The sequence below is a fragment of the Quercus suber genome, unplaced genomic scaffold (genome assembly GCF_002906115.3).
Source record: "Quercus suber isolate HL8 unplaced genomic scaffold, Cork oak 2.0 scaffold_1028, whole genome shotgun sequence".
Classification (NCBI taxonomy): domain Eukaryota; kingdom Viridiplantae; phylum Streptophyta; class Magnoliopsida; order Fagales; family Fagaceae; genus Quercus; species Quercus suber.
In genome coordinates this window covers 109,839-131,532 of record NW_027070439.1, presented here as the reverse complement: position 1 = coordinate 131,532, position 21,694 = coordinate 109,839, and the positions used below count along the sequence as shown (strand labels likewise).

At 32.4% G+C, this 21,694-nt stretch overlaps 2 protein-coding genes across 5 annotated transcripts; both read right to left on the bottom strand.

Annotated features, from left to right (window-relative positions):
- Positions 1 to 22: 22 nt before the first annotated feature.
- LOC112037249 (pentatricopeptide repeat-containing protein At3g09040, mitochondrial) lies at positions 23 to 5,483 on the bottom strand. 4 transcript variants are annotated; one of them, XM_065768961.1, is made up of 4 exons: positions 2,728 to 5,483; positions 2,542 to 2,646; positions 2,288 to 2,368; positions 23 to 398 (listed from the first exon to the last, which is right to left on the bottom strand). In XM_065768961.1, the coding sequence occupies exon 1, from the start codon at positions 5,284 to 5,286 to the stop codon at positions 2,863 to 2,865; it is 2,424 nt and encodes an 807-aa protein (XP_065625033.1). In that variant the 5' UTR covers positions 5,287 to 5,483; the 3' UTR covers positions 23 to 398; positions 2,288 to 2,368; positions 2,542 to 2,646; positions 2,728 to 2,862. The 4 variants fall into 4 exon arrangements, with proteins under 4 accessions (XP_065625033.1, XP_065625034.1, XP_023925832.2 ...); XM_065768962.1 differs by having other exon boundaries at positions 23 to 319; XM_024070064.2 differs by having other exon boundaries at positions 2,288 to 2,646.
- An 8,710-nt stretch (positions 5,484 to 14,193) lies between these two features.
- Positions 14,194 to 20,125, bottom strand: LOC111997484 (beta-glucosidase 15). The gene is given in 12 exon segments (XM_024029580.2): positions 14,194 to 14,377; positions 14,475 to 14,571; positions 14,690 to 14,792; positions 15,484 to 15,515; positions 15,633 to 15,847; positions 16,474 to 16,589; positions 16,826 to 17,081; positions 17,288 to 17,453; positions 17,679 to 17,754; positions 18,016 to 18,074; positions 19,525 to 19,594; positions 19,824 to 20,125. Coding segments are annotated over 12 exon segments (1,530 nt in total). The 5' UTR covers positions 19,980 to 20,125.
- Between the last annotated feature and the right edge of the window lie 1,569 nt (positions 20,126 to 21,694).

Genomic DNA, 21,694 nt, shown 5'->3' with positions numbered 1-21,694 from the left:
TTTTTTTTTTTTTTTGGGTGAAAAGGGTAAGGGAATCTTAGGTATTTCATAAATTTCATTAAACCTGGAAATGCAACGTTAATAAGCAGAAATAGTTTACCAAAAAGCAATTTTCTGGAAATGTGCCCCTCTCCTGGAATTTTCTGTAAGCAGTTTTTGCCCCAAAAAAGAAATAATACACTATACACAAGCATTCCAGTGTTCTCTTTCTTATATCAACTCCTTCCTAAATTTTTCACCTGAGTATATGCCAGTTGCTCATTTGAGACTTGAGAAGCTGCTGGCCTGAGTATGAAAAGGTGATGGTAGGTTGCAATGCCTGTATCCATGAAGATTCCAACCAAAAGAATACACATGCCAATTAGGTAGTTGTATTAAGAAGCAAGTTAAGGGATCACCTGTGGAAGAAGAATTCAAGGTTTTATGAGTTTAACCATCCACCTTTACCTAGATTAAGGCTTGTAACTGAAAGTAGAAACAATCAAAGAAGAGTTCAACGTTTCATGAATTTAACCATAAAACTTTGCCTAGAATTGAGTCTTCTAAGTTGTAACTGCAAATAGAAATAATCATTGAAAATCTTGATTTCTAAACAATTCCATCAAGTAAAAGCAACATACATACATATAGAGATGACATCAATAGTAGAATTTTATGATAATATCCTCTCAATTAGTTTAAACTAGAGACTAGAGAAGCTTTCTTGAAGTCATGATAACATATCATCCATAGTTCACATGATCAGCTCTAATACACAACTTTTCATGAACTCCTTTCCACTGTGAGAATTAATTTTAGACAGAAAAATGAACAACGATCTTTCCAAATAATTACCTCTAAGTTCTGACACAACATACACAGACAGAACATAATGCTTCAGCCACCCAATTATAATTTCTTCCTCAGAAGAAACACATTATATATATAAAGGAATATAACAATGTCCCTTTTTTCCTTTATTGGTAAATAGAGGTTAGGCCTTGGTGCGATGGTAAGAGCCTTCCACCAAAAGCAACAGGTCACTGGTTCAAGTCCGAAAATCAGTCTCTTCAAAAAAGAAAAATGAGGATAAGATGGCCTACCATGACCTCTCTCAGACCTAGAAAAAGCAAAAGTAGAAGTTTTGTGCACTAGGTACGACAATTTTTTAATTGGTAAATATACATGCACCTAATGAGTCTTGAATCCACAATCACACCCTACACCCCATTCTTAATTTAAAAGGGAGGAAGTTGCATTTGACCTAGTGGTAATTGGCCCAATTTTAACATTTAGACTCTTTTTCTTTTCTTTTCTTTCCTTTTGTTTTTTCTTTGAATCCACAACCCACCCTCCAAATATCTTGTGATGGGGTCTTCTAAAAAAATTCACAATTTCATTCAGTATGCTGTATCAAACTATAAAAAAACATGGCAGCATACATTATGGAATATTAAATCATGAATACCCAAATTGATTTTTGATTTGTAAAAAGACTCCAAAAACAACTCATAAGACAGTACCATATACTCATTCATTTAGTTGCCTCCATTTTCATAGTAATTTTTAAAATTTTCAATAAATAATATATATATTTTAGCCAAATGAATTCTTCAAAATTATAATTATAATAATAAAAATGAGCATAACTTTTTTTTCATAATATGATAACTTCCTTTGGTTGGAATGAGGCAGTAATCTGTGCAAACTTTTTCTTTTAATTTTCAAATATTAAATGCTTATTTACTTCTTTATCATTGCGAAAATGGGGCTCCTCGAGTACCCAATTAGTCCCTTAGAGATTCACTCCCTTTCCACACAAGTCAATCATTGGGATAAATTCTTGAGGGTGCATAAGTGGAGACCTTAGATATTATACTCAGTATTAAGTGATTGCCATGAAGCTTATACAAATGCAATAAAAAGGAAATATGCACAGATATGTTGAGACACTTTAAGCTCTTCTTTTTTTCCCCATCATTGTGACAGTTGAGCCTTGCCAAGGCTAAATGTGAATTTTCAGAAAGCTAGGCGTTTAACTAAGCTATAATCAAGCTCTTTTCCAACCTATAGTGAATCAGAGTGTGCTCAGTGCACATTCAATATCTTCTCTTTAATTCGTATGATGCCATGGTAATTTCACATCAACAGTAAACAATGAAGAATAAACAACATATGATCCTAAACTTCGACAAAATTTTAAACTATCCTCACTCCAAAATTTCCGATTGTTATGATGTTATCCAACTAATCTATTCGAACATAATTCTTTTCTTCCTATGGTAATAGAAACACAAAGAAAACTAACCTCAAAATTCATAGCCGCATCAATTTACCATGGACTCTTCAGTAGTAGAAAAATTCTCTGTTAACTGTTCCATGAGGCAGCCTATCATTTTGACCGTAATGTAAGAAACTTTTGTTGTACAAGAACTAGCAAATAGCAATCATGTGAAGTGAAATATAGGCTGGTATGCCTTGGAAAGTTGCATTCCAAATTTAGATATGTGGATCCAAATTCAATCATATCGAACAGAAACCAAACTTTCATTGCCAGACTACCTATATTCTTTTACTGCATTCAAATGGGCTTTTCCAAGAAAATTCAAAAATCAGCATTATTGCCGTAGTAAGCCGAGAACAAAAAGGTGATATCCTTTGCTGTCCCTGTCAAACAACAGAACTTAAGTGTAAAGCTACAGAGAGAGAGAGAGAACAAGGAATCAATAACTTGCATGAAATACATACCGAGGCTTCATTTATTATATGAACAAGGAATCAAAATCTCTCTCCCCAAACTTTCTGAAGGATCAGCATCCAAGCAGCTATTCTGAAAGCTGAAACATTCGACAGCTTCTTTGTCAAAGGAAATCAAAGCTTTTACTATATCTCAACCCAACTATATCCTGGGTCTTTTGAGACACCTCTTTTGATCATACCCCTTCTTATCTTTGCAGCATGTTCCCAACTACCCCCTTCAGAATAAACCTTCGACAACAATACATATGCTGCATCATTCTCAGGGACCATCTTAAGTAACTTCCCAGCTGCCCATTCTCCCAACTCTCTGTTCCCATGTATCCTACAACCACTAAGCAAGGATCTCCAAATAGCTGGCCATGGAGGAAAAGGCATCATTTCTATTACATTTTTCGCATCATCAAGGTATCCATTCCGTGACAGCATATCAACTACGCAACCATAATTATCCGGAGATGGTTCCATCCTATAATCCAAATTTATTGATTCAAACAAAAGACGGCCTTGATCAATAAGACCCATATGACTACAAGCTGATATAATTGATACAAATGTGGCTTGGTTGAGCTGTAGATTAGCCAACTTCATTTTCTTAAATATTTCCAAAGCTTCCATAACAAGACCGTGATGGGCATAAGCCATGATCATAGTATTATATATAATCACATCATTCAATCTAAATGACTGGTCAAAAACCGTCCTAGAGCCCTCAATATCCCCACATTTTGCATAGGCATCTATAACTGCACTAGAAACAAACCCTTGTTTGTCAAATCCCATTTTTATAACAAGTGGGTGGACAGACTTAGTTTGTTGAAAAGCTCCAACAGCAGCATAACTATTCAAAACACTTCCCAAAATAAACTCATCAGGCTTCTCACCAGATTTTATTAGAGAGTTAAAGAATCTCATAGCTTCATAATTATGGCCTTCATGCACCAATGTAGATATCATCACCCCCCAGCATGCCAAATCTAATCTGTCAAGCCCATTAAAAAATTCATAGGAGTCATCTAGTAGCCCAAATGAAACGTAACCTTTAATTAAAGAACTGCAGATATATCCATGAGAAGCAAAACCGAGCTTCACAATAGAACCATGAATTTGTCTTCCCATCTGTTGGTTTCCACATTTATAACAAGCCTCCAAAATGCTGGAGAGGGTAAATCTATCTGGCTCAACTCCCAACTTCCTCAAACTACAGAAAATATTTAGAGCTTCTGTGTAATGACATATTAAATTGTAACCACAAATCAACTCATTCCAAGTGATTATGCTTTTGAGAGGTACACCATCAAATACTAGGCATGCCATTCTCATGGCCCCACATCTAGAGAACATACTGATTAGTGAGCTTGAGACGTTAACTTCATCTAAGAATCCAAGACGTAAAGCAAGTGAAAAAAATTGAAGCCCGAGGTTGATATCCAGGAGCTCCCCACATTTTCTGAGCAAGATTGAGAAAGTGACATTGTTGGGCTTCACTCCAATCAGCAATAACTCATTAATTAATATTACAATTTCTCTTGCATCTCCTTCCTCAGAAAAGCCCCCAAATGCAATATTCCATGAGATAACATCTTTGTTTTTCATTCTATTGAAAACTTTCAGAGCAGACTGCTTCCCATCATTTTTGAAGTACATATCCAAGAGAGCGTTCATCACTGAAGTACTAGATTCTAGCTCACTCCTAATGAGCAATGCATGAAGTTGTTTACCATATTCCAAATCTCCCATAACTGAGCAACCCTTAAAAGCATTTACCAAGGTGATATGGTCCATTCTTACACCCCTACATTGCATCGAAGATACAATCTTCAATGCTTCGAAGCCATAGCCACATTCTGCATACCCTCCTATCATAGCATTCCAACAACCAACATCAAGCTTGTCCATACACACAAATACTCTCTCAGCTGATCCAATATCCCCCAACTTAGCATACATGTTTAAGATGGAACTAATAACAAACAGGTTCCACTCCATCCCAATTTTCAAAGCAAAACTATGAATACACAAACCAAATTCATAAGTTCCAACGATAGCGCACGCTTTTGCAACACTACCCAAAGTGAACTCATTTGGCCTCAACCCACTTCTTATCATGTGCAAATAAATATCCAACCCCAGTATGCATTCACCATTTTGAATGGCACCCGAGATTATCAAAGTCCAGGAAACAAGGTTTCTTTGTAACATTTCATCAAACACATTAAGCCCATAACTAAATACCCCGAGTTTGGAGTACATCTTAATAAGATTATTCTGTGAAAAAATGTCACTAGTAAGACCTAACTTGACAATATGGCCATGGACTTGGGTACCAAGAAAATATGATTTTGAATGCTCAGAGAGTGAAAGGGCAGTGGATATGGCAGTTGGGTCTTTCCCCAGTATGAGGCCAGAGTATGAAGAGCAAGATTTGGAGCTGTAGAGTTTGCGCTGATGTTTGTAGATTGTGTGGAACTGACAAGGTTTCCTTACAAAGAGGAGAAACTGTGTCGGTATTGAAATACAAATACTACGAGAGAGTCCTAGGATAATCATCAATGGTCAGTGGCCTCTTCACACATGCTAACTAGGATTAAAGACGCCTCTGCCAAAGAAAAAGGCATTGACTCTTGACAGTTAACACCACTAGCCCACAGCAACAGGTCATTCAATAATTCATCCAAAAGTGCCATACATATATGAATTAATGTGAAAGTTGGATCAACTCAAAGGAAAATCTAAAGAAAACAATACCTATGCTTCAAAGGTGAAAATACCATTTTAGTTCTTATAATTTGGAGTCATTGTTAATTACATCCATATATGTAGCAAATAATTTAGGTCTTGCTATTTTTAATTTGTAGTCAATTTAGTCTTTACTATCAAATCACAGCTTTTTTTGCACTTTCTTGCAACCAAACACAAAAACGCAAATCAAATTTACTAATCTCTAACTCTGATAGATACATATCAACTTAGCAACTAAAACAAACCCAAATTTGGACCTAGAATGTATGTAAATTGAAAATATCATGGACTAATTTAATTGTTACTAAAATGTGGGGATCAAATTAACAACAAGTTGAAAATAACAACGATCAAATTAACTACAACCAAAATATAGGAACCAAATTAACAATGAACCCAAAATGTAATGACCAAAATGATATTTTCTCCTACTTTGAAAACGGACATAAACTATAAAATCCAACAACTATTGGTTGTAACTAAAGAAACAAAATAAGTATCAATTGAATTACAAGAATTGAACTCAACAACGAGAGACAAAAAAACTAAGTTCATGAACCGTTCATCAAGCAAGAGCCTGCATAGATGAAATGAAATATTTTTAGAAAGGGAAATGTTAACAAATACCCTAAGAGCATTGGTTTAAGAACTATTTTTAGAAACATTTTTATGGAAAAATGATAAAGCAATTAATTTCTCTAACAATTTTTTATATTCCCCATGAAAGTAGTGTTAAAAACTTTCCTAATATGGTTTATTAATAATTGCCCTAAGGGTTAATAAAATAAAATAAAAACAATTACCGCAAGGGCACCTGTTAACATAACCCTAAAATAAATAGCAAAAGCACAAGGTGCATGCTTCATTCTTAGCCTGGTAGATTGATCAATTAGACATTCCCAATACACTACAAAGAACAAAGAATATTGACAATTGATGTGAAAGAAATTCAAAAGCAAAAGAAATATTAGGTTAACTTCCCATTCCAAGGTTGTTAAAATCAAGCAAAGAGCTTTATAGCTTAACTGGTTGGTAGTTTATGATATTTCTAATGAGCACACCTATAGGGTTTAGGGTTGGTGCAAGACCTCACAGCTAGATTGCAGATCATATCAAGGATTGTAAGATCCTACTTTTTGTTGGGGAAAAAAAACATTGGTAGTTATTATGTCTATTGAATAATTATTAAAAAAAAATTAATTATCCATGAATTTTTTTTTTTTTTTTTGCATTAATAAAGTGTTTTTATACCCTATATCAGTACATCTATCTTTACTAAGTGAATAGATATACTTCCTTCTCAAAAAAAAANAAATTTAAGGAGGAGGAGTCGGGGAAGGTAGCAAATATCTTCCAAGGCCATCACCTCCACATTAAATGCTTTCCAGCTAACCCTCTGGCCGCATTAATGTGGAGGTGATACTTGAACAGTGACTAAGCAGCTTTATAGCCACTGAGCAAAAGCTCCGGTAGGTGCTGGATGGGACAGAAAGGAGCTCCCAAGATAAGAACTACACATGTACTGTGGAAATGGAGGGTAGAACGGAGTATATAACATAGAAACGGATGATATATAAAGGGGAAGAAAAGGAGATTCGAAAGAGGAGAAAAAAAGAAAGAAAAGGAGGGATTGAAACCTAGCCGAGGAGAGTTTTTCTCATTCAATCAACTTAAAATATCCTTTGTTACTTGATAAGGATAACCTTTCCTGTCAAACGGTGCTAGTTCTTGAACCCATGCTCTAAAAAATTATTGTTTGGGCTTGTTGGGCTGAAAACCCATTCATACTCTGGATCCAATCCAAATTGAGTCCCTACATTTGTATTTATCGATCCTTGCCTATAACCTTGGCATATGTGTATTTGTGTCTTTAAATCGCACAAGTTTTTATTCAGACTTTGATTTTACTTATTCAATCCTCCCATTGTGGATTATTCTCTTGTTTTACAAATTAGTTCTGATGATTAGAACCTCAAGATTAACTTCCAAGTTGGGTCTAAGAGTTTTTTACCCCTACACTTGGGTTTATATATGAAACTATATATTTTAACATTTAAAGAAAACAAGACAAGCTAAGATTCTAATTGATGGTTTAAATATATTATAATTTAAATGTAATTATATATAATAATAATAGCGTCTAAAATTGTAAAGCCCCAAAAACTTACGTGGCATAATATTATAAAGTCGAACTCTTACATTAAGTTAGAGTGAGGATTTGAACCTACTCAATTCTCATTTCTATACACAAAAGAAAACTCTCATAAATGATTGTTTATCAAAAGTAATCGAATATCATCAATACAGTGATCATACAAGGTTGTTTGGCAATGATCGTATTGCATAAATAAGACAAACTTAGTATCATTGCACTTTGGAAAGAAAAACACATTCAAAAGAAAAACAAAAATAAAACCACAAATAAAAATGGATGGGAAAGAAAGAACAAAATTGTGAAGAAATTTTTTATTTGAGAAAAAAACTCACAAAGATAAATGGATTTGAAAAAAAAAAAAAAAAAGAGGAGAAATCACTAAATTCCTTATTTTGACAATATATGTTGAAAGGAAGAGCTTGTATGCACAACAATTCAGGAAAATCTTCAAACCAATCTTTAGAATCAGGGATTTCTTTTTACTAAGAGATTAAGAAACGAGTTTTTTTTTTTTTTTTGGGATTTCTTAGAGAAATTTTAATGAGAATTATTAGTAAGACGTTAGAATTGTGGGTGAGAGAGAATCTGTGGTTGACTCTCTCCTTACTATTCAAAATCTATTCCATTGAACATGCCATATTATTTTTTATTACGAGTAAAACTAACTGTAGGGTCTGTTTTTGTTGTAGCCCAAAAGATATGGATTCCCCCAGGCCCAACGAACCAAGAACAATAAATTTGTAGAGAGTGGATCGAAGGTTTAGGCGCTCACCGGCGTGCATGAGGCATAAACTACTTTTTCTTTTATTGAAATATACTAAGAACAGTCTACAACTGGGGGATGCTCCTCGGCCCATGGCCGAGGAGGTTTTTTCTTCCCCTTCTACTTTTTTCCTCCACCTTCCAAAAAAAACTCCCTCTACACTTTGCTTCCTTTCCTTATATATCTCTCACTCTCCTGCTTCCTTTTTCCTTCTGTCGATCATCTATTGGCCTCCTCCCTGACCGTCTGTCCCATCAAAGGTCATATCCGTGCTCAAGTGGTTCACCCTGATCGATGCTGCCCTGTTAAGGGGTTACATCCCCATTAATGCGGCCAGAAAGGTTAGGTGAGCGTATTCAATGCAGATGTGACAGTCCACCCAGGGCTTGCTCCTTTGCCGTGCTTCTGCCGTCGACGCGTGGCACCGGGCCCTTCTCCTCCTCGGATATTCAAGGAGTCCTTTGGTGGCGCGGTCCTCGTGTCTTTCCGAGGTCTCGGACGACTGAGGACAAGGTCGTCCTTGGCGTGAGGCATTTAGGCCTAGTTTGAAGTGGGCCGAGGCTACCCAGTTTTCTAGCCCCACACTAACCTTAAGATTTAAGCTAATACCGGTATCACAAAGACTTCAAAAAAAATTATATGATTTGCTCTATAAGCACAAATGTCACATTACATGGTTAATAGTTTACGTGAATAATGCATCTCATCATAAATTTAATTAGTAAAATCTACTACTATTTTAAGAGAATGAATATGCATTTATTGTGCTCTCACAGACTCGCAACACTAAATAACTACTCAAAAATCATATAGGGAAACAAATAATTATTCCTATTAGTTACTCTCAATTTTAAAGAAAAATACCAAATAGATTGATATAAAGATGTGATCTACACTACAAATGCTCATACTTAGTTGTCATCCACCANTAAAAAAAAAAAAAAAAAAAAAAAAACACTATATTAGACCCATTTTGATACAAAATTTAAATCAGAAAATACTCACAGATTCATAAATGATCATACCCAAATCCCCACATTTGAAAAACCCAAGTTCCTAAATTTACCAAAACCCAAATCCAAACAAAAATCCAAACCGAAACAGAAGCAAAAATATAAACTTTTTTCTTACATAACCGATAGGACAGCCCAACAAATTTGGAGGCATAAAGCGATATATTTAAATGTGGCTTTTTTTGATGAAGGGGCATTTTTGTTATCACTTAAATAATATTTAACTAATATTTAATATCATAATTTTTTTATAATAAAAATTCATTATTTTTTTTTGTAGTATTTTTTTTTTTTTAATGCTAAAGTTATAACAAATTTTAATAAAAAAAAAACTTACAAATGATGTAGTAATGAATGTGATTAGTGACACTTAAAGAAGATAATAAATAAGCATTTGAATGAATGATGTTAAAGATATTATGAATTTTACAACATGAAACTTACAAAGATGTATCTACAATCACCAAAAAAAAAAAAAAAATCAAAAATCAAAAATGCATTATATAGGTTGTTGACGTTCACAATCATATTAAAATTATTAATTGTCACATTAATTTGTAAAGGTTTTCAAGTAAAATTAATAATATTTCTAACATTTTCCTATCTAAATTATTTCTTGCGATTAATATGCATATATTTGTAAGATTCATATATTTAAAGTTGTATTATTTGTAGCATTACTCAGTTCTTTCATACTTCTTAAAAGTAGAAGAAAAATGTAAAACTTTTTTTTTCCTAATATCTCCAAAAATTTATTTTTTAAAATATATAAAAATCAATTTTTGCCCCAAAATTTGGGGCCTTTCTCTAGTAGGGGCCCTAGGCGATGGCTAAGTGGCCTAGGCCTAGGGCCAGCCCTGATTGCTAAGGAACACCAAAGCTAGTGTGGGTAGCTCTCAATCGAAGCCTTCAACGAGGAACAACAGCAACATTGGTGAGGAGAAGCTTGAAAATCCTTAGCCAACTATCTTCATGGCACTGATTCAAGAGAGAGAGAGTGCAAGATCTTAATGGGGGAAGTAAATAATAATGATTGGAGTTCCAGATGATTTTTTTGACTTCTTGGAAATCTGTGAGATAGGTGCTTGATCTTGTTAACTAAACCCCTTGAAAGTTGAAACTTGAAAGGTGAAGTATCTAAAGCGAATAATTAAGCTAAGCAAATGAGCTAATGGGTTCGTGATTGATGGAATTTGAGATGAAAGTATATATAGTTGTGCTCTATCTCTCTCTCTATCATCTGATGCTCGCTCTCTCTCTCTCTCATTTATATAGAGGGAGAGAGAGAGAGGCAGAGCTACATGTACAGCCCCCAAAAATTTTTAAAATATTTTAATATTATATATAAATATTTAACATTTTAATTATTAGTCTACAAAAATAAGACTCGACCCTCCCAAATATTTGATCTAGCCTAGTGATGCTCTTAAAAAAATTGTCCAATTGATCTAGCAGTTATGGAGAATGTTTTTTTTTTTTTCACAATAATTTTTTATTGAAAAATGCGTTCTTGTGTCTGTCAAAGTATTAAATCATTTATGTCTTTGAATATTTCATTAGTTCAATTGAATTTTTTTTTTTACTCACTTTGGTAGACAATTTGGTAACTTATATTAGAAATAAAAACTTTAAGAATTCACTATGAAGTATACTAAGTTATATGTGTGTATAGATGTATGTGTTTGTGCATGTTTATGAAAGTTTGTATAAGCTAATAAATTAGTATCATAAGTTGGCCTCCCAAACAAAAAAATTTGGCTACACTCATGTGTATATATATATACTAGCTTGTAATACTCATGCATATTCATGGATATACTTAAAAGATATACATCAAGATGCATACTATAATTTTTACATATATAATTTCAATATTATTAATAGTCATTCTTTTTTTTTATAAGCATTTTTTTTTTAACTCTTTAAAAAGTCTTGTAAGAACATTATTAGGTAGAAAATGTAAATTGTCCATTTTTGAAATTTTTTGAAATTTTTTTTATGTTCATTAATTTTAGACTCTTTGGTTTTTTTACGCAATAATTCACTTACATTGATATTTATGATGTGGTTCCACACTTGACTCCAAAATTAAGAAATAAAACTGTACGATCATAGACATGTTACCATTGGCCCAATATCAATAAGCCCAAACAATATGAACAACAATTGTACTTAGAGGGCAGTCCACCTTGCTCGGTGGATTAGGCTTGTAGTCATACCAACCTTAAGTCTAGTCTTATTCAAATTCGGTCCTAGGTACCTCGGTAGTGCCTTGGGTAATATTGCTGCCAAGCAATGTTCGGCATCTAGCGCAAGTTCCAAAACTCTCATTTCCCAAGTGGGGCCCTCTTTTGTCAGGAATAATCTAAATGGGCCCCTTCCGCACGAGTTATGAAAAAGGCAATCATTAGTGATCCACTAAAGCAAGGTTATAAATAAGAGAACAACATGAGAGGAAGGGGTTAGACACTAGGGAGAACTAAAGAAGGAGGGAAGAAGAAAAATAGGGGGGAAGAGTGTTCAGTCAGTGAGATTAACCATTTTTGTGAGCCTTAATCTACCTAGTTAGGAACTTCCCATTGTAGGATACCCATAAACCCACAATAACAAGTAAATTGTGAGCTCAGTTACAAGGAAGACCCAATAGCAAGGAATTGGGTGCACACAACACGCTTGGCCCATTATTTAGGAATTGGGCTCGCACAAAAACTCTATCTAAAAATAAATAATTTATGAAACATGGTGCAAAATAAATAACAAGATAAATTTTTAACAAAAAAATGGTATGTTTTGGTTTATTAGCTTTGAAAGAGTAGTGCTCTTCTCTAAGAATCCAGTAGGATTATTTATCGGCTTGTTTATTTTAGACAAAATATATATTCATTGTCTAAAAGTAAAGTCATACTTAAAAATAGAGTATTAAAAAAGTTGTAGCTAAGAAATAAGCTTGCCTTTAAAAAAAAAGGATATTATTATTAGTAAGTGCACCAGAGACACGCTAAGTAGTAATAAAAATTCTTCTAACAAAAATAGAGAACACTAAATATAAAAGAAAAGGTTAACATAAGCTCTAAACGTTTTAAAGAAAAAGTTAACAGTTGAAATTTTGAACCCTAAACGTTTTTGTTGTAAATATCAGGAAGTGCCAGCTTTATTTGGAGAAATATCTAGGAGTGCCAATTGAGCTACAATGCCAAATGGATTTCTATATGTATCTTTCAAAATCCATCTAGTTTGATGAAAATATTATCCTGTCTTTAAAAAAAAAAAATTTGTAAAAGGCGAGTGAAATTTTATAGAGCATGTAGATATGTAGATATTACCCTCTTATTAAATGAGTTTTGCATTCAGCATTCCTTGAACATACAAATTATAGATATTTTGTATACGTGGATCTAGTTTTATTTATTTTTCTTTTTGCATAAACCAGGGACGGAGGTATCATCGGTTGCCCCCCCCCCCCCCCCCAAATTTAAAAAATATATTATTATATATGTGTGAGCTCGAGGACCGAGGAAGGGTCATTGAGTTGTTGTCATTATTATTAAGGCATTATAATTCCGAAGAAGGAATCCACCCGAGGAGGAGAAGAGACAAAGGACCTTTGGGAGATTCAATTGGGAAGGACAGGGTGTGGAGAGAAAGTCCTGGAAAGTAAGGGAAGTTTCTAGTAAGAAGTAGCTTATTGCCACCGCGTTGAATGGCTGGTAGCAGCTTTATCAATTGCATTGATAAGAAAATGACCTGAACAATAGAGTTCACGGCTAAGCAGCTCATTCTACCACTTTCATTAGAAGTTTAAAGAGACAGGTGTCATGATGAGAATTTAGGTAGGTGGAGATGAAAGGCCAAGATGTGAAACACTGAGAAGTATATAAGGGAAGGGAAATTCCAAATAAAGGGGATCCAGAAAAAAGTATCAGGAGGATTGGAATTAGAACAACAGCATTGAGAGAAGAACGTAAACAATGTATTATTCTAGGTATCATTTGCCTCCTCGGGCAGGCATGTACCTAGCGAGATATATAGATAATCTGTGATCCTTAATCTTTCCTACCTTATTTCTGTCTTCAGGCTAAACCTTTCCTTCTGTTTGACCCACTCTCTTACAAATATCTATTGACTTAGGCCTAGTTGAACTGCACAAACCTCACTATTCTAAGTGGGCTTGGGCTATTTGATTTTTGTGTCTTTACAATATATATGTGTATTAATTTTAGCAATTTTGATCTATAAAATTACATTTTGTTTCCCTTAAACGATATTATTGATTCTTTTAAACTTAATGTTATACTCACAAACTTTTTTACAACATTTTTATAGATTGTTTTGTAGCAAATTCTTATTGGTTTGCATAATGAGCCCACTATTTACATAATTTTTTTTACCTACCGGTAACCACTTATTATATCATTAATTTATAAAAAAAAGCTAGTAAAACTAAAAAAATAGCTCAAGAACAAAAATTACCAATAGTAAAACTAAAAAAAAAAAAAAAAAAAATTAAACTCAACTAACCAATTTTATCCAAAATAAATAACTCTGTCCTTTAAAAAATTATAAACAAAAATAATTTTGTTTTTACCCACAAAAAAAAAAAAAAAAAAAAATTCAACAGCTAAGCCTAAGTAGTAGCAAAGCTGCCCCCTCTAACTCAAAGTTCTGGCTCCATTCCTAGCATAAACCTAGGTCCAAACTAAGTTTATAAATGGACCTAGTTTTATTGAAATATTCTTACACAAAAAATCAAATTGTTCTAGCAAGAATCGCAAAGCACATGAAACCTAGGTAATAAACTTTTCTTAATTCAAAATCTTCTTGAACCACTTGGCTGAATTTTTAGGATATCTTTTCAGCCTATCCTTGTAATTTACATAGACTAACCCAAAGCGAATAGTGTAGCCGTCGGCCCATTCAAAGTTGTCCAATAGTGACCAAGCAAAGTATCCCTTCACATTGACTCCATTCCTACCAAAATCCAAAGTCCAAACATTCAAATCTGTCATTTATATTGTACACAAATAATAAAATCGTTTGGAAGGATTAATTATGTTAAAAGACTCACATTATAGCACTTCGTACAAAAGAAAGATGACTACTGTGGTAGTCAATTCTGCTGTAGTCCTCAAGTGATATAGAACCATTATTAAACTCATTGACTCCTGAATAACCAAAACAAAAGAAGAAGAAGAAGAAGAAGAAGAAGAGATTACATATAGTGATTGAATGTATCACTATGGATGACACGTAGAGTAGATGATCTCATGTAGTTAGATATACCATTCTCAGTGATATAGATGATTGGGTTGTTGTACTTATTCTTTGTGTAGAGTAATAGATCTTGAATTCCTTGTGGATAAATATTAATCCAGTCAGAAGCACCCTGCAGAGTCAATTACAATGCAAATCATTATACACTAATTCAATACATTGACACTAATGTATTTCTCTCTTTGTGCAGGTGCAGAATCATGATTGAAATTGACTTTAGAAGAAGAATGATTTTTTTTTTTTTTTTTTGGAGGTGAAGGAGGAAGAATGACAGGTCTTTTGATATCGACATTGAAGGGAGAGATAGTCCATGCTTGCTTGTAGTTGTAGGATATAGTATTCTAGATTTAGATGCTCAATTTAGATGTAGATAATACATCAAGCAAAACAAAAATGCACAAGAAAAAAAAACTACTTATAATATGACATAGCCCTACGGTTAGGGGGAAAGTTATTTTATTTTATTTTTTGAGAGAGTTTCAACCTAAAGCGTCCGCTCCCGATAATAACTCTTTTATCATTAGACCAAGACACCAGTCGATTTTTAGTGTAGATAGGGGTTGAACCCTAGATCTCTTATTCAACTATCGAGATTTTACTAGTTAAGTTAATTAGAACCCACTTTATTTTTTTTATGATAGTTAGGAGGAAAGTTACTAGTAAAAGTATTAGTTACTGTCATTGTCATTGTCGTTGTCTGATTCTTTGTATTTTTCATAGACATTCCCAATGTGTAATAAATGAGTTGAAAAAAAAAAAAAAAAAACTTGTGTATAGGAAACGAGCTGTAAAAGAATTCATACCTTTGGACCAATGGGAATCCCATTTCGCTCATCTATCAAAAACATATTATATTTCAACTTAATTAACATATTATAATTTTTTGTCTCAAAAAACTAGAAAAAGAGAGTAAACTAATTCAAATACAGCGAACTTCATTAGTAAAACGAACCTGTGTTGTTAATGCAAGAGTCTTTGAAGTAGCTAGGTTGTTGGTTTTCACAAGGAACATCTTTAGCATAATTGGTACTATAATAGTTTATGCCAATGAAATCAAAAGACCCTTTAACCATAGAAGATTGCTCTCTAGAAAATTGTGGCAATCTTTCATGGACATGGGCAACCATTTCAGCTGGGTAATGACCAGAATTTAGTGGTTCCATAAACCTAGAAAAGTTATAAATGATCTACAATTAGCTGCATTCTCAAAATATTGAACAATAATATTTATTAATTTTCTGGTTTGCGTTCATACGTAGTATCTTAAACACCAAAGACTAAGCATAACCCTTTTTTTGAAAAAAAAAAAAAAAAAAAACCAATTGGAAGGCTAAAAATTGTCAATGTGTGTGGGAGGAACGAATCTTTCCCCAATCAGATATTGTCTATTTTGGAAATGGGCGTAGGGCCGATGACACTCTCACGGATTTGTTCAATCCCATATTGGGGAGAGACGCCTCCCACAATGTGCATTTGGATTAACTTCTTTTTTTTTTGTTAGTTTATTATTAGATAATTTGAATTTCAAGTTTGTATTTCAAAATTGTTGTTTGGTGGTATATCCTATTTTGTACCTACAAATGAAAAATTAAAAATACAATTCCTCTCAATCTAAAGTCAGTTGAGAGATGACATCAAATTATTTTCCTGTTCTGATTTTTATTAGCTTATTTTTTATGTATAATTATTAAAGCCTCATTTCTGTCAAAAACATAAAAATAAATTTACTAATTTTCAGGGGAAAAAAATTATTCCAAAACACAAATTTTAAATAATCTCAGAAAACTACTTACCAATCATACGCAAAAGCAAGGGCTCGGGATGCTGCATCAATATCTGCATTTGACTCGGAATATGGCAATACCCATGGTGAATTTAGTGTAATCCCAATTTGACCCTTCTGAGATTTCTACATAAATCATCATTTGTAGTTGGTTCAGTCCATTAGACTAACTGATTGAAAATCATACTGATTTTAATCTGAGTGTCATTTTTAGTACATTATTCATCAAATAAAAAGATGAGTACAGTAGTACTATCCAAAAAAATCATGATACTACCATGAAAAATCAATGATTATTGGTATAATCACGGTTAAATTCTAGTTGATTTTGCTAGTGAAATACAATAATCATGCACTCTAACCTGGTACTTGTGTCGATAAACTTCGACTGCAGCCGCATGAGCAAGAAGTTGGTGGTGAGCAACTAAGTAGGGTTCAGTAGCTGAATCACCATTATTACAATTTGAGAACAAACTCTTTGAACATCTACCAGGCGCAAATGCACCATTTCCATATCCCAGGGCAGCAAAGGTTAGAGGTTCATTTAGGGTGATCCAATGCTTCACCCTATCTCCAAACTCTTTATAGCAAAGCTCAGCATAGCCCCTAAAGTCATTCCTGTTTATATAACCGATTGAGATCGATATACATGTTAATTAAACTATATTTGGAAACACGATCTTATTCATATTTTCAAAACTTGTTAAGATGATAATTTGTTATTGATTTTCAAATTCGCTCACTTGATTGTCTATTATTTGACAACTTACTGACTCAATAGTTGTGAAATTAGTTGGAAGTATGTAATTATAATCATTGCTTACTCAATTTGGGGATTTGAAAAACCACCATAGGCGTCTTCAAGGGCTTGTGGAAGGTCCCAGTGGAATAGAGTCACAAATGGCTTCAGTCCATGGGATAGGAGCTCATTGATGAGATTATTGTAATATTTAATGCCTCCTTGGTTCACTCCCCCACTTATATTTCCACCTGATTAATATAGAATTCAATAAAAAAAATTAATTAATTTATATACTCCAATTGGGAACCAGGTTGACTTGAGCATCTCAAAATTTATGATTTTAATTGATTATAGTTTAATTGAACATAGAAAATAGAATATTAAACAAAGCATAAATTTAAATCTAAGGATTAAATATAAAACTTCTTGAGTACTTATTAACGAAAAAACAAGTTGGGTTTTAGTAATTTTACGCGGTAATAATCTGGACCATGAGATTGAAAATCTGTATGCATCAAAACCAATGTATTTCATTATTGCCACGTCTTCCTGCCGAGTTATTCAATTCATACCAATTAGTCCAAATAATACACTTGGTCATATGAAATGTAAAAGAAAATTCAAATTATAAACAAACAAGCTTTAATTCGAAAATGTTTGGAACAGATATAGATCTCAACAAACTAATCAAGGAATTAATATATAAAAAAAGTCTCACTAACAATTAATTAATTCATGATAAAGGCATGATCTTCTTTTAAAAAATTGTAATAAAACATTGCATTATGTCAAGTTGTCAACAATTTATACCTTGTAACGATAATAGGAATCATCAGCAGGGTTTCCATTTTTACCATCCTTTATCTTATCTGCAACATCAAAAGGTTAATCGAAATCAAGTTCTAAAGTAATATGTTTACACAACTATGGATGGTTGGCTTCAAAAGCTTATTCTAGTGAAAGCATTTTAACATATTCCGTGTCTGTTTGGATACTGCTTATTTTGCTGAAAATGAAAACTTATTGCTGAAAATACTATAAATAAAGGTAAAAATTAGTTAAAATAGTATAGTAGAGCTCGTGAATAGTAGCAAAAATAATCTGAATAGTGAAATAATTTATAATTTTCATTGCTTCCCAAACGCACACTCCATATTAGTACTTTCCATATTTTTAATTCTAACAAACACATTCCATGCACTTTATTAGAGTTGTTGAGACTTGAGAGTAGTTACCAACGTTAGAAGGATAAAATCTAACAATATTAAAGCCATTTAAACTCAATGCCAAAAAAAAAGGATTTTTGAACCTATGCAATATTCTAAGAGTAATTGTATCTTTCATTTAAAAAAAAAAATCAGCAACTGTACCTTTCTTATCACATGAATAATGAATTCATATATCTATATATGGTATGTTGAATTAGCGGAATCTCTGATACTAGATTGATGAACGAAAAGAGCAACGCACCACATAGAGAAGAATAATACAACTCTTCATTTCATACAAAGACAATGAGGTTTTATATAGATACATACACCACACACAAACACACACGGCAACTTTGCCTCTTGCACTTTTCCAACACTAGACTTTTTATAAGACACACGGTTGGAGTATTTTAATATTATTTAATTAAAATGAATTTATATGACAATATAAATTTAAAAATGTGGGAGTTAATATAGAAAATAAGAAATTAGTAGAATGTTTAATCTCACATTGAAAAAGAAAGAGTATCTTTATTATTTTTAATTGTGATGATTAATGAGCTAATATGTATTGATTCAGATATTGGGCTAAATACATACCCAATGGGAGGTGAAGGGAGGAGGTCATCCATTAATTGTAAGTCGGTTAAATCAATTGACATTGAATACCCTTGCCTTTTTCTTTTTTTTCTTTTTTTTTCCTAATAGTAAAGATCTTTCACCAAGCTTCTAGCTTTATTCTTCCTTTATTTGTACATTTTTATCTTTATAAGCTTCTAGGTTCTAGCTTTTTTATTTTTTATTATTATAGTTTTTATTTTTTAATTTCTTGTAAATGATAGCTTCAAAAAATTTATAGTATTTGCATTAGACTATTTAAACTAGTCTGATGCTACAAATATAGCTAAACATCCACAAAATACTCATGCATCAGACTCTTCAAACTATCCATATCAGATTCACAACCCACCGTCAAATCCACGATATGCCGTTGTTGCTCTATTATTAAGAAAGGAATAATTAATAATGAATAGAATAATATTTTAAATAAAATTAAATGTTGAGTATTGAGTCTGATGTAGGAGTAAGAGAAAGGGAGAAGTGTTACGTGGGTAGCGATGAGTGAAGGTGTCCCATATACTAGCTCCTCTACCTCCTTCATTCGTTGCACCTTCATACTGTACAATGACAAAATACACCAAATCAACAGCGCCTAGTATCATGGACTTTTTGCATATAGATAAAATCCTTCTTTATGTTAATTTTGATTAGAAATACATGTGTTTGTATATATTATATTATAATTTGATAGTTGGGAGGAGGATTAATGTTTCCAAAAATGTGTTAATTAAGTTACAAAAATTTTAGCAACAATACATATATTACTTCAAAATTTTAAACACAAACCTGGTAAGCAGATGATGCTGTGCCAAATATGAAACCCTTAGGAAAACTTCTACGATCAACAGAACTTGAGTCATAATTTTGAATTACACCTTCACCCCGAGCAAGTGAGCCAACCAGGACAATTAGAAATACGATGAAATGACCTCTAATCCCCATAATTGGTTAATAGCTTTTGATACTCTAATATGTCGGCCTCAAGTCTACATTTATAAATATAGGAAAACATAACCATGGATTAATTTTTTCCATAATAGTATTTTATATACTAATACAACTACAATAAGGAGTTATTATCAGGAACATACGTCAAATGTTGAAACTCTCTCAAAAAAAAAAAAAAAAAAGTCTATTAATAACAATCATAATAATCAAGTTTTATACATAAAATGTTTCATATATAAATACAATTCTAAAAATGTCTATTAATAGCTATCACAGTATCAAATTTCATATTTATATATACAAAACGAGATGAATTCAAGTTATACCAGTGTAACTTGACAAGAGTTACACTATTTTTAAACCGTAAATTTTTAATTGATCTAATGATTAAAAATACAGCATTAAATGTTAATTGATACACACCTTATTCACTTATCACTTAATTAATAAATTTCTAATTGATCTAATGATTAAAAATATAGCATTAAATGTTAATTAATATACACCTTATTCACTTATCACTTAATTAATAGCAGTTTTGTTTCTCACTCCTTATTTATTATTTAAAATCATTTTTAGAGAATTATTATTTAAAACCTCGTTAAACAGTACCTAGCAAATTTTTTATTTATTTTATTTTATAAGAAGGCAAAGAAAATATTCACAATTAATAGAGAGTATTACCGGCTTAAAGAAGAAAAGAAACTGACATGAGTATTACCAACTCAGCACCACCCCCAAAAAAAGGGGAGAATTGCAAATATAATTGTAAATTCATTAAACAAAAAAAAAAAAAGTATGTGTGTTATTTATTTTTTGAGAAACTTATTTAAAAACTCATTAAACAACACTTAGCTATTTATTTATTTTTAAGGAGATAGATATATATTCACAATTGATAAGACTATAAGAGTATATGACCGGCTTAGAAGAAGTTTAAAAAAATTGTACGAACTCAACAACAACAAAAAAGAAAAGAGTATTGCAAATATATTTGTAAAGTCATTCCGCCAAAAAAAAAGAAATATCTGTGAAATGTTTTAAATAATAAATAAGGAGAGAGAAAAAATACAGTAGAGCTACGTTACCACCCACTATTTTATATCTTCTCAGGTTTGTTTCTTGTTTCAGCTGGATACCAGCTTCTCCTTCTTTTTGTTCTTTCAGCTTCTACCTTCTAGAGCCGTTTCTGACTTCTTCTTCTCTCGCCCATTAATTTCATCTGCTTTTGTTTGTATTACTTTTTTATCTCATCCTTTAGTTTCGTTCACCTTTGTTTGTGGTGCTTTTTTGGGTTAGTGAGCTATTCACGTGGCATTGGAAAATGGAAATTGGAAAGACAATGGCTTTGTTTCTTACAGAACTTTGACTTTTGAGCTGCACATGATATGATGATATATCGTATCATTCTCTTTTGTCTACTTGTGCCTGTATAGATTGATGCTTTTAAACTTTTTTTTATATAAAAAATTGGTTGTTATTATAAGATCGAGTTAATGTATGCTTTTAGAGTATACATTAATTATATATTTTGGAAAAAAATTTATGAAGAATTAAAAAAATTATCATAACAGTTAATTACTTTTTCATTTTTTTATAAAATATTTATTAAAATAGTTTACTAATGTATGTCCTAAGGGCACACGTTAACAAAACTCTTATTATTATTGTATAGATATTTCATATTTGGACTTGAGATGGATAAATTA